The sequence below is a fragment of the Larimichthys crocea genome, chromosome XX, assembly GCF_000972845.2.
Source record: "Larimichthys crocea isolate SSNF chromosome XX, L_crocea_2.0, whole genome shotgun sequence".
Lineage (NCBI taxonomy): Eukaryota > Metazoa > Chordata > Actinopteri > Sciaenidae > Larimichthys > Larimichthys crocea.
The window spans coordinates 8871498-8885714 of NC_040030.1; the positions used below are offsets into that span (position 1 = coordinate 8871498).

A 14217-nucleotide genomic window follows, 5' to 3' on the forward strand; every position below is an offset into this window, starting at 1 on the left:
GCTGCATGGTAGAGGTTACTGTGGAAATGTGATATGTCTGTGAATGAGACAGAAATGTCTGTGAATGAGACCTATGCTGGTGGTTTGCCAATGCCCTGACAGACAGAGAGAAATGGAGATGTTAGAGTGATATTGAAGGGCGTGTTACTTGACACTGACAGATCAGACAATCTGTACTTGTTTATAAAACTGACTAAAGAAGGAATAAAAAGGCCGAATTTAAATCTCATAACATGTCAAATAAAGGACCAGGGCAAAGACACAAAAAAACAACACAAAACAAGAGATGAAAAGATGCAAGAGGTGCTGTAATTGAGCTGCAAAGTGGTATAGAAAAAGATGAGTGACAGAATAAGAATGTGGCAAAGGGAGAAGAAAAGATCACAGAGAAGAATAACAGGACAGGGAATAAAGAAGTGATAAGAGGGTGGAGGTGTCTTTCTGGAGGGTAATGAAGGAAGGGTAAGACCTAGTTATCACTCCTGAATCTTCGTACATCAAAGCCTGATTGTGGCTAGACTGCACACACTCTCCAACTACACCTCATTTGGTAGCTTTCTTTGAGGATATACTTTTAACAGGTTCTTCTTTGCACTTTCGGAACCGGAGGAGCTTAAATCAGGTCTCCAGTGGGCTTAGTGAAATGTAAACCTGTGATATAAAAGATTCACAGCAACTGCAAATGGGATGTTTTGGCAAATAGTAAAGTTGTTGTATGTTCAAGTCAGCGCTTTGGTTGTAAGAAGGTATGAGTGAGGTGATAGGCAACCTAAAATTTTGAGTGTGAGTTACATTTAGAAACAGTATATGAATTATATGAATAATGCAGACAGATTGGACCTGTTCTTCTCAGAGTATATTCAGTGATGGAAATCACATAGCAAATGACAAAAAAAGGCATTATTTTCTGTAGTTTCTTTCAGTTTTCACAAAGCACTTCATTTCATTAGCAGAAGATACATCCGTTCATGAATATAACTTTTCCCCATCTCTCTCTGTCTTCTGCCAGTTTTGCCAGGTGCTCAGCCCGACATCCATGCTGTGCCAGGCGCCAGAGCTGCCCATCAGTCTGGCCAGGCATCAAGAGGTGCCTGAAAGACCCGATGAGTTTGGCTTTAAACTGGACGATGTGCAAGCTCTGATGGCACTCAACAACACCAACTTTATCTACTACCCCAATCCTGAGTTTGAACCCCTCAGCGTGTCTGGGGTGCTGGAGCTTAAACCTGGATCACCCATTATACTGAAGGTACGACAGATGATATTGAGTGGAATTGTACTGTATGATGATGATGATGATGATCATATGACCAATTATTACTTATTATTATTGATTCTTGTGAAATTGTTATTAAAAGCAAATAAAGCAAAACACGTGTGTGATTAAACAGTCCACTGCACACATCAAATGCATTATTTAAAGGTGACTTTGAATATGTGTCGTAAAATCAATATCAGAAAAATAAATATTGTGATATTGATTTCAGTCACATCACCCTAAACACTAAACATATATTGATGACTGTAAGACAATCTGAAGCAAACCCACTGTCAGTGTTCCTTTTAGATTAATATTAATTGTACAGACAGCTCTGCATGTATTAATCATATTCATACCCATATTTCAGACCATAATGTAGACCTATAGCATATTTTTATGTCATTTTCTAGTGGGATTGGTGTATATATAAATTAGTTGTTTGACCTCTGACTCTCTTACCTTGCACTTTAAAATGCAGACTCAAATCATGCGTGAATTCTCTCCTACAGGGGCGCAACTTCCTTCCACCAACCAATAGTGGGAATGGAAAGCTGAACTACACAGTTCTGATTGGCGAGAAGCCCTGCATGTTAACGGTGTCAGAGACCCAGCTGCTGTGTGAGTCACCCAACCTGACAGGTCGACACAAGGTCCTGGTAAGTGACACACCACATGCTCACAAAGACGAGAGAGAGAAACAGAGAGAGACACACACACATACGACAGATAGACAGGCTATGGTAGAGAAGACAGACAGACCTACAGATCGATTGACAGTTTGACCGACAGACAGGCATTCCCCGTGTTGCTTTCTATCCATCTTCTTGTCGACTTTGAGACAGACTCGCTCTAATTCAATCAGCTGTGTGGTTCCTGTTACTGCCCACAAGCAGACAAAAGACAAACAAATAAGCCTTCAATAAGAAGGATTAGGGCCCCGGCAAACTCAATAAAGATTCCATTTGTGGTTTTAAGAGGGACCACTTTGAACAAAGCGCTTCCTGATGTTACCACCTGAACCCAGCGTCACAGAAAGAGATGGGCACATTACTGTAAAACAGTTAGTGGACGCACAAATAAACAGACGTGTGTACACATCTGAATCGCAAATCGATATGTCTGCCGTAGCTTTGATCTTGATTTTGAAGAAAGAGAGATGATTTATAGACCTAAAAGTGAGTATTATATCATAGTTTCTGAATATTAATGTGATATTTTTCCACTTATTTCTTTATGATTATAGCTTGTTTATTGAACTACTTGCCTTGTGTTTTAAGTATTCACAGAAGAATATAGCTAATATGGGCCTTCCTTATGAAAACTGTATATTTATGTACATGCAGTAAATATAATCTTCCTCTTTATCTTTTAAGGCACGTGTGGGTGGCATCGAATTTTCCCCAGGTGTTGTCCACATAACATCTGACAGCCCGCTCAGCAGCACAGCAATCATCAGCATTGCTGCAGCAGGTGCCCTGCTCATCCTCGTCATCGTAGTGGTGCTCATTGCCTACAAGCGAAAGTCTCGTGAGAGTGACCTGACCTTGAAGAGACTGCAGATGCAGATGGACAACCTTGAGTCACGTGTGGCTCTAGAGTGCAAAGAGGGTAAGAGGGTGTAGTAAGTTATATGGATTATGTGTGTTTTTTCCCCAATAGATTCAGCAAACTTGACTACCTTGGAAATGTTCTAAACTTTTTGAGTTATTTATTTACTCTGTAGCATACTCATTCAGAAAAAAAATATCTTTATCTTTTGAAAAGTTTTCTCTATTTACACCTCAGTTAAGAATACTAAAAGTCAGCTGTGGAATCCATTTGTTGTGTGAAGCTTATCAGGTATGATTGCAAATAATCTCCATTTCCAGAGTGAAATTGTTGAGTGAGTATGTGCTAAACAGATTTGATAGTATTCAGTATCATCAGCATACAGTGTTGCCACTTTAGCTGTCATTTCATGGTTACATAACTGAAACTGATCAATTGACTGTAAACAATCTAAGATCATAGATGCTATAAAAACACTATCATGAGATAATATCCTTACTGGTTTTTGTATGTGGTTCATCCATCAGCTTTTGCAGAGCTCCAGACAGACATCCATGAGTTGACTAGTGATCTGGATGGAGCAGGAATCCCCTTCTTAGACTACAGGACCTACACCATGAGGGTCCTTTTCCCAGGCATTGAGGAACACCCTGTACTTAGAGATCTGGAGGTATGGTCGAATGTTTCACTGCTGTTCAAACTCTATTACATATGGAATGTATGCCTAAGTCAGCATCTGTTTAAATAAAGGATGATGCTATTTAGATTCTGCAGATGTCAGATTGTGGAGTTTTAATGGTGACACAGGAAAAATACAGCTGTGTTGATCAACAGCTCTTAAAGGAGAAGAAGTTAGTACCAATTTCCCCGTCAATTTAGTGTCCTACTACCAGCTGAATACTACAAATAACACAAGTATGTACCTGTTCTCCAGTCTCTATCAAATAACAATCGCAATGCAATTAGCCTTATTTGAAAAGAGAGCAAAATGAGCAAACAAATTAACAATGTGGTGGGTCACAGTAGGTGAAAGTGACGCCAATGCTGTTTGTGTTGCTGTCTGGTAAACAAAAGCCTTTTGATGGCCGACAACAACACTTTTTCAAAAACAAACAAGGCAGCCCTCAAATCAGGAGCGCGCTCTCATTAATAACTCAGATGGTATGAGACGCTGTGTGGTTTTCTCTCTCCACCTCAAAAACAAATTAAAAGTCAATCAGAGGGAGGAAAGCAAAAGAAAAAAATCAAGTCATTTATCCCCAGTGGTGACATTGATAGACAGCCATAATTGAGCAGGTCGTCTTGTTCCATTAAGAGAATGATGGACCCCCATTTCACTGCCCTCGGGGTTGGCCACTCTATTCCTGATGAGAATTTCCCAGTAATAAGCATTATTAATTATGTTTTAATTGGTATAAATGTCGAACTGTATAAGGAGTATAATGCAGAGTAGGAGCCTAATGAAAAAAGCAGCAGGCTTGTCTTATGCGGCTGATAGCTGCTTAATTGTTATTGATGTGTTGGAGACTTTAAAATTAAGTTTTTGACTACTGGCTTTATATAGTTAGAAATACGACAGTTTATGAAATGTCTGTCTAGGTTTACTGAAACAATGGGGAATTTACTTACTACTGAAATATTTAAAAACATACCAGTAATTCAGTTAAGATGAAAACAACAGAGAGAGAGATCAAAATATGGCATGTGTCAGCTCAATAATGCCTGCTCCTTGACATTTTATTTGTTCCATGTAACTGTTAGTATAGTCTTAGCAGTAAAATTAACTTCCTTTCTCTATTTTTTTCCCCAACAATTTCACTTTACACCTGAATCCTGTTTTGCTTTCTGCTTTTTCGTGATTTATTTTCTACCAATACATTTCAGAATTCCCTCTTGATCTTTGCAAAAACAATTCTATTTCAACAGTCTTTGTCATTTTACCTCTCCATCTGTCAACCTGCAAAGCTCAAATGTTCCAGTGTTCCCATGAAGACTGTGTGTAGGTCAGGACAGTTTGCTGTTTTTATGCACTCTCTCTACATAATCCCAAGAGATGTGCTATGGTACTGTATAATACATTTGTTGGGTCTGTAAACCAAACATTCACAGTTTATTTGGGTTGATACAAAAGACAAACACACTGGAGACTTTTCTTAGATTTCCATGTGTTCCTATTTTCATACCCTCAAATATATTGCACATGCACAAAAAAAAACAAAAAATGTTAAACACTGTACATATCTTGTCAGACAGTATGAAATTAGACTTGCAACTTAACAATAGCTCCCAGCAGATTACAAGGGCTTCCTTCAGGAAAGGTAAAAAGACTGAACATATGCTGGTTGACAGCTGCATTGGGAACAAAGAGATGCTGCCTTACCGTGAGGGCTCTTGACAGATAAAAAAAAAAAAGTAATCTCAATAGGTGCCATTTATGAAAAAAAGGAAGCCTGTGTGGTAAATGCCTATATAAATGGTGCAGGGACAATCTGGGCTCAGACGAGGGGAAGTCACATCACTGCACCCCCTTTCTACTTGCATTAGTGTGGAACACAGTGCCATCAAAGTAATAAACATTCCCTCAAGAGGCTTTGTGTTTTCCTGCCTTTATTCTCAACCTTCAGACTAAACGTAACAAAACCTGGGATATGTTAAAACTCCTCATTTCCCAACATTCTTTTTTCTTCCTTCTGACTCAATGCTCTCTGCTTTCCATCCTTATTCATAAAGTTGATGTATTAACTGATAATTACACTAATAGAGGAAGTAGAGAAAATTATACATGACTTAATTTATTACTTTTATAATTTACTACACTGATTTCAATGTGTTTTAGTGCTGACTTGAACCCAATACGAGGCAAAGAGCTAATAATACGTTCAAATGAACTAATGACTAATTAGGTCTATATGTCATCACCTTGAATATGCCACAAAGAATGTGTACTTTTTTCCCTCCTTGTTATTTTTAGTGTCTCAGTCAACTGAACATTTCTCCTGTTTCCTCACAGGTGCCAGGCTACCGCCAGGAGCAAGTTGAGAAGGGACTAAAGCTCTTCGGCCAGCTCATTAACAACAAGGTCTACCTGCTGTGTTTTATTCGTACTCTGGAGGCGCAGCGTGGTTTCTCCATGAGGGACCGTGGCAACGTGGCCTCACTTATCATGACAGTGCTGCAAAGCAAGTTGGAGTACGCTACTGATGTCCTGAAGCACTTGCTGTCTGACCTTATAGACCGCAACCTTGAGAGCAAAAACCACCCCAAGTTACTGCTTCGCAGGTGAGATGCAGGCACTGAAAAGAGTTTAATTTTACTCCTATAACTGTCTAACAAGTGCACAGCTTGGAGTGACTATTTTTGATGTAGCTGCCTTTCTGCATATACTAAACCAAGAACAAACTATTCCACCCGATTTCCCTCTGAAAAAATAAGGTTCTATGCCAAATATTTTAACACTGAACAACTGCAGCACACATTCAGCTTCTCTAAACTTGTAACGGATAAAGATAAAGATTTGTACTGATGTCAACCCTTTACTATCAGGGAAAAGATATGCTTCTAGGTGTTTCCTATCTGTCACGTTTGGATTAACTCCCGTGACCTTGAATTGCTGCCTCTCACAGAGAGAGATGCAAGAGTGCCGTGCACATCATTAGCAAAATAATTACGATTAATTAGCAGCAAATTCAATTTCAAATAGCTCAAGAGGGAAAAAAAGTACTCATTTATGAAATAAAGGGAGAAAGTGAGACTGTAAAAGCTTGCACTCTAGCACAATCATGATCCTCCCTTGAATTTGTCAAAGCCTTAATGCCATGCACTTGAACACAGCACTGCATGTGATTATGCTTCCTGCCCGTGGTGTTTGGTAAATGTGATGATTATAGTGACTTGAGTAAACCGGCTTCCACGCAGCTGTTGTGTATTTGTGTGATGCGTGCATGTGTGTCAATACATATATGCACACAGCATTGTATGTTGTTTTGCTTGGGGGTCGTCAGTCAAGTCTTGACACTCCCATATGATTTGACAGCCATGTCACAAATTAATTTGTCTGTCTAATTTCAATTATTCTTCTAATTCTAATTCTCCCTCTGGCTATAAGCTCATCTCTGTCTGTAAAGACACACACATACCACAAGCATATATTTCAATGCCGCTCGTACCATCCACAAGACGGTGGGCATATTCACCTCATGAAAGCCTGTTTAGACTTTACTTGGTGATACAGAGAGAGATTAATGCTGTCTGGGCAGGAGGCATGATTAATTGCAGCCAGAGCTCACCGAGCATGGCGCAGCCACTAAACAATAGAGTTAACCGCTGATCCTGGCAGTAGATACAGCATAAGAGATGGCGTGTAGAGCAGAGAGACAGGGAAAGGTAGTCAAGGACAATGGAGACACTTGTGTCTCAAAGTGAGGAAAGGCGACTCCTGGGACACGGAGGCAAGAAGTGAGATCAGCTCTTTGATCACTTCGGTTTCATGTCACCGGCATGTTGTTTTTGTCGTTTTATCGTTGTTTCATGTCACATCAGAATTGGATCTGATTGTTGATTTAATCCGAAATTCTTGCTGGAAGCAACTCACTAACAACTGTTTGAGCACAGTCCAAACACCACATGCTGTCCTCTATCACACTTTGTTTCCACATTCTTTCTCTCCCATTGCTCTGTCATTGCGGAAGAGGGAGAAGGGAAACCTGGGGGAAACGCCATCATATTCAGCCAGCACTGGAGAGAGAGCACATGTTTACAACACATGCACGCCCAGTTTGATTGCCCATTTGTCAAACACAAGATTGCGCTGGTCACTGATCAGACTGTCTTCATCTCATTCTTCCTCCTTGGATGCGCTTATTAGTCCTTCAACATCCCAGCATGCATTTCAGATGTGATGAGGCAGTGTGAGCAAGATACGCCACCCCATAGTGTGGGCTGACTGGCATGTCCTTGGATAGCGGCTGAAAATAGCCCAGATACACAGACATGAGGCTGTGAAGATGAAGCTTAATATTGTCTAGGAAAGATAGCACCCCTCCCTCTCTTCTTTTCTCTCTTTAATTTGTTCTCTCTCTCTTTCAGCATCTTTGCTCATCTTGACTGTTATTCTTTCTCCCACCTGCCTCTGTCTGCTCACTCTCCACTGCCCCCTCTCCCCTATTTGTCTTCAGTTCCGATGCTTGCGCCGCTTATGTCACACCGTCACTATCTTTATCTCGCTCTTCCTCTCTTATACTCACTCTCTCAATCTATATTCCCAGCTCTTCCTTCCCTACTCTTCCCCCCTCCCCTGTTTTCTTGATTGCTAAATCAATGCTTAAAGTGCGTGAGCAGGGTGTCTCTGGCACAGCATCTAAGCACGGCTACCCACTGCCTCCTCTTCCAAGAAATCTGTGTACGTACGTGTGTGTGTGTGTGTGTGTGTGTGTGTGTGTGTGTACACGTGTGTCTTTTCCCTCTTTCCACACACAAACACACATCCTTCCATCTGTCCCATCTCAACCTGTGCTGAAGCACAACCACCAGGCAAGCTAACTAACGAGAGCCTTCCACAACCATCTGTCGCATTCCTTGCTGCATTCTCCTCCTTTAACTCCTCACTTCCCTCCATCACTTCATCTCTCACTTGCCTCCCATCATGCAGAGTTAAACACCCTGTTCATAGCCTTAGGTTTTGTTTGGCTGCAGCTGGTGCGTCAAAATATCAGTTTTTATATCGGTCAATAGACGAAAGCCCAATATGTTACTTCGTCGATTACACCCTTTGGTTTGGCTCCAACGCTGACACAAAGTCATCACACAGGATTATAGGTCCCCTTATTCCACTGAAAGAATAATCTCTGTTGTGTGTGTTTGTGTGCGATTAACCTTCAAAATGTATGCAGTATGCACTGTTAGCAGCTAGCCGCACTGTGAGACTGTTTGACACTTATGATGACTAATCTTCCTCACCCGGAGCCAGAGTGGGAAATGGAAATGATTTCTGACTTCAAGCCATGCTGTTTTTAACATGTGACTAAAGCCAGGGGAAGACTCTCAGATGCAGTTATCACATGTTTGGTTAAAGTTGTTTGTGAACATAATGAGATGTTTATGATGGGTCCTATACATACCAAGAAAGGGCATCTTTACTTACTTGATACAATATCTAGTGTCAAAATAATCACTCAATTATATAATAATTTTTTGATCATTTGAATGATTGACTGGGTTTTTTATCAGTCATAGTTGTCAGACACTCTTGTTCCAGCTTCTTAAATGTGGGAAATTTTTGGTCAGACAACATTTGCATATAAAGATGCTTCCTTGTTTTCTGTGTTGGGCATTTGCCACAGTTGTACACTTAATCTGCAAAATATCTGTAAATAATCACTGCAGTGATGGTGGATGGGCAGAAGTTTGTTAGAATCTTGTTATGACTTTATTGGCTAGATTTCATGCTCACATCTACCATTAAAGACTCACAGTTCTCCAGGAGTTTTTTTTTTCTCCAGAAAATCTAAGTGCCTATTTCATACAGATATACAAATACATGTTACTGGCAGCTACAGCAAATGTGTGATAAAGCACGGATCCCTATCAACCCTACTTCAGTAATCAGGGGGAACTAAGCACTGCCAGGTCTCCTCTAGATCATTCTCAATGCCTACTGCCCCTCTGACTGGCTGCCAAATAGGCAAGCCTGACCATGCCAACACGTCACGGCACATTTCATTACATTAACCCAAACATAGGTTGTGCCGTGTGAGTTGAAGCTGAGGAGAGTTTGAGAGAAGATTGTTTGAAAGTTGTAATACCAAATGCTAACGTTAGATCTTAAAGCAGCTCCGTCACAGTGCCATTTTTATCCTTGGTCCCCATAGACCATGCTGTGATCGAGAATGAGCATAAGCAAACTGGTGTGGTCGTGCCAAGACTTCTATTACTGCAGGGCTGGCACCCGCTGCCAGACGCGTGCACAGACACACACACATAATAAACACTAGTCAGCACACATGGTAATTTCTGAATACATACGCAGTGGGATTAATTTGTGCTTTTTGCACGCTAGCCTTAATACAGCCGCACACTTGTCCACTTACACAGGCACACATAAACACAATATCTATTGGAAGTGAGTAAGGAAAAGGGCATTTAAAAAGAAGAAAAGGGAAGGCCAGACTCAGCCAAGCCATTTCTTCTCAATCTTTTCTTCATTTTCCCTTTTCATTGCTCTCTCCCTCCTTCCTTCCCTGTGCACCTCCTCCTTTCTCCATGCTCCTTTCATCCCTTTGATAGATGGGCTACATTTGTGGAAATGGAGAGGATTTGGAAATGTGTATGATTACAGGATCCAGAGTGGGCACAGCCAGAGGGAGGTAGGAAGACAGCAAGGACACATGAAAGAAAAGATGAAAAGTGACCTTGTTGACCCTTGGATCTGTGGACAGAGGAAGGGCGGGAGGGGCGGCAAAATGAAAGTCTGGCACAGTGAGAAACAGGAAGTTAATCCCCCCCAGGTGCTGTGCCAGTGTTGGTGGGGGTGCAAGGCCAGCCTACTGGCACAGCGGACATCAGTTCCCCCTTCACGCTTCAGTGTGGAGCCCCTTAAAGAGGCTGTATTAATGGTGAAACGTGGGAGGGCTGCAGGTGGCAGCTGAAACATGGGGCAAAACCTATGCACACGAACACAATGGACACTAATCCTGAAATATTTATGCTTATGGTAGTTGCTCATTGTAGTTGTAGAGGGGAGGGGTGTGTGTGTGTGTGTTTGAGGTGTTCTGACAGATTACCCACACACCCCTGCTGCTGATCAAGAAAGTCGCTGTCAAAGGATATCCGATCCTTGCCTCTCCTCTTTCTCCCTTCGCCACCACCACTGTTGTTATTATGTATGCATATTAGCCATTCACACGGGATCAATCACACCGTTGGCCCAGGTCAACACGTACACACACACACACATACGCAGATGTACACCATTTTGCAACACCAGTGGAGCATGGATGCCAGACGGAGAAAGAGAGGGAAATGTATTCATTCACTTTCTATTGTGCACGGATCGAGTGTTAGTCCAGTGAATAGGCAAGGGAGCGCTTGATAATGAGGCCAGTGTTATTACAGAGCCGCTCCAGCCCCTAACGACATCAATCCACTGGGATCAAATAAAGGCTTTTAATTGCTTTGCCTCATATTAAAATCCCCGCCGCCGTAGACGAGCTGCCCTTGGCGTGCCTGAGCATAAAAGCCATCCAAAAATATTGTCTGAAAGGCCATCATATAGCATGTGCAGTGGCTCTCTCAATTCATGTCTTTGCAATTATATTTGTGTAACGAAAGCCTATTAGCAGCGGTCATCATTTTTAGCAGAATATTTGATGATGTTGAATATTTATGATGGTAATAAGAGCGTGGGGATCATATGGTCGTTATGTGCTTTGTGTCTATTTGCAGGACTGAGTCCGTTGCAGAGAAAATGCTGACCAACTGGTTTACATTCCTCCTCTATAAGTTTCTGAAGGTAACTTTTAAATATTTGTTTTCAACTTCACTGAACATTTTAAGCTCCTGGGGACCACAAGTAGTTTAGTTCTGAACTACATTGTCTTCACTGATGGTTAAAAGTTGTGTTTTTTCTCTCAGCTTTTTGAAATCGAATAAGTATACTTCTTGTATATTATGCTGCTTCTCCTGCTCTGTGTTAGTCTTCATTATAAAGCCAGTCTTCCTATCATAACTGCCTCTAAGATTCATTAGAGAATTAGCTGTCCTACTACAGGGCATCAGTATTCACTAAAAGCAAAATGTACCACTCATCTTCACCTATCCCCTTACTGCAGCTGGGAGGATGATAATGATAAATGGTCAATCTCTACTGTTTTATAAACAACAGTGTTTTCAGGAGAGAAGATGAGGGTGGCTCCAAGAGTCTGTCTTCTATGGCATTTTCACTGTTAAGCCATCAAATCTTTCCCAAACTCCAGATTCATTTTAGCAAAGTGTATATATTGATAGGCTGTACAATTTCCTTTCATTTAGAAGAAAGATAGTAGAGTTTGGGACATGATGTTTATAGGTCTTGCTCAGCAACTTTGGTGGCAAGGCAGTCTGGAAAACATACAAAAAGCAACTACAACATTTTAGGTAGATATTTTCTCCGACATTATTAAATTTTGCTGACAGTGAGTCGAGTGCAGAAATGGCTTCAAAGTTTTCTTCCTCCCTCCAAACTTTTTTTCTAAATATCTTTGCAGGAGTGTGCCGGCGAACCTCTCTTCTCCCTGTTCTGTGCTATCAAGCAGCAGATGGAGAAAGGCCCCATTGACTCCATCACAGGAGAGGCACGCTACTCACTCAGTGAGGACAAGCTCATCAGACAACAGATTGACTACAAGACGCTGGTAAGGGGTTCACCTGCCCCAGGGCCCAAGGGCTAAAGAGGGGACACTTAATATGCTTTCAGGGAAGACAGGAGAGAAAAGGGGTGGTTATGGGTTGTTGGTCATGAGATGAACAACGGGACATTAAGTTGTCGTTGTCACGCTTGACATGCAGGGGGCACAGGAGTGGCGACCTCACTTCCTGTTGAGACTAGAGCTGTCAAGGACGAGAGCAGGGCTTCGGGATGAGGAAGAAGGAAATAGATTATGCTTATCTGTCTGCACAAGCGGAGAGATGCTGAAGTTCTCTTCTTCCTCCTGTCGTCCTCTCTCCACTGTATCAGCAGCAGAAACTCAGACACTATTTGGTCCATCCGTCTGTCTTTTCTAGTGCCACATCTGTTTGTACTCTACATTCTGGGAGTACAAATTTTCAAACGTCCAAAACATGTCCTAGAAATTTGCTTCAGATTAGCCTTTTACAAGAGAAGCACCAATACTCCGCTTACCACACAATTTTTCACAATATAGACATGCAGAAACTATACTTTATACACTTGACATTTAAAGGGAGGCTTAAATTTTATGTCTACTGTTCATTTACCCTCTCTCCTATAATATGTATTTGTGTTAATCTTGTAATTGAGGTATTTCTATCCAACACCTGGAGGCAGTAGTGAAAGAACTGATGAATATCCTAATAATATTATAATTAGCAGGTTTACTGCTCATCAATTCAGCGCATTGCTGTCTCTCTTCAAGCTCTGTGGAAAGAACACTTTCCCTGGTGAATGATCTTTTTTTTCCTTCAATTCTCTCACAGACCCTTTGGCAATCACAAAATGATTGCACTAAATCAACTTTGAAAGATTCTTTTATCTTAATATTGCAAGAATCCTTACATATTGACACACAGAAAATATTTCCCACATGTGAAATAACCAATACTGTCTTTTAAAACAACAGAGGATATTCAGATATTGTTTCACCAGCAGTTTGTTGCCAGCCCCCCCTTCACAGTGTCTTGTGTGTATTTCCACTAAAGGTGGTGAACTGCATCCATCCAGAGAATGAGAAAAGCCCAGAGATCCAGGTGAAGGTGCTGAACTGTGATACCATCAGCCAGGTGAAGGAGAAGATTCTTGATGCCATCTACAAGAACGTCCCACACTCCCACCGCCTAAAAGCTTCTGACATGGACCTGGGTACAGATCTTTGTCTTGTTATATATAAATATTTTGAATGTTTTATTTTTTTCCTACATTTTAAGCTTATAGTTGATTAGACATCTTGCTCCCACACATGCCCGTAGTTCCCTTACAGCTTGTCAAAACATTTCTATCCATGCTGTATTTCCCATCTATGTGCCTGGAGGAACACAGGCTGAACTTAGACACCCATTGATTTTCACAAAGGCTTTCCCACCCCTCCAAGCCTCTCTTAAAAAGTACAAGTCTTCTTAGATATAGAGAAGAAGCTTTCTTTTCAACCTCAGGAGACTTGACTTCCTGGCTCTCTCAGTCAGATGTCTGAGATTGGTCTCTCCCCTCCCCAAACTTCCCATCGATCGACTCTCTTGTCGACTAGCGTCTGAGTCACATGATTGATCAGCTAATCAATTGAGACGCTCAGTGATCTCTTCCCTACAAAATCATTTTCCTAGTGTTCTTTTTTTTCCTTCCTGTCTTCCTCCCTTTAGCCTGAGTTGTTCAACTGTATTTCTTGGGTAACTCAATTGTATCTAACATGGGTCTAATATAATTGCAAATTACTTTAAGGGCCCCTCTGATAGGAGAGGGTGCAATGATGTACCTTCTCTGCATCAAGCAGTCAGGGGATTTGGTACTCTGTGTGTGTGTGTGTGTGTGTGTGTGTGTGTGTGTGTGTGTGTGTGTGTGTGTGTGTGTGTGTGTGTGTGTGTGTGTGTGTGTGTGTGTGTGTGTGTGTGTGTGTGTGTACAGTACATGTACACAGACATGCAGGCTTGTGAACATAACGATATTATCCACAATTGTTTGTATGCCGATACCTACAGTCTGTCTC

The 14217-nt window shown here is 41.4% G+C and overlaps 1 protein-coding gene across 1 annotated transcript in view; it reads left to right on the plus strand.

Annotated features, from left to right (window-relative positions):
- Positions 1-14217, plus strand: part of plxna4 (plexin A4) — a 212906-nt gene that overhangs the window by 177568 nt on the left and 21121 nt on the right. The window contains 8 exon segments of the mRNA XM_027272145.1: positions 1010-1249; positions 1771-1917; positions 2635-2869; positions 3337-3479; positions 5820-6088; positions 11249-11315; positions 12049-12195; positions 13220-13379. Of these exon segments, the coding sequence (XP_027127946.1) occupies positions 1010-1249; positions 1771-1917; positions 2635-2869; positions 3337-3479; positions 5820-6088; positions 11249-11315; positions 12049-12195; positions 13220-13379 (1408 nt within the window).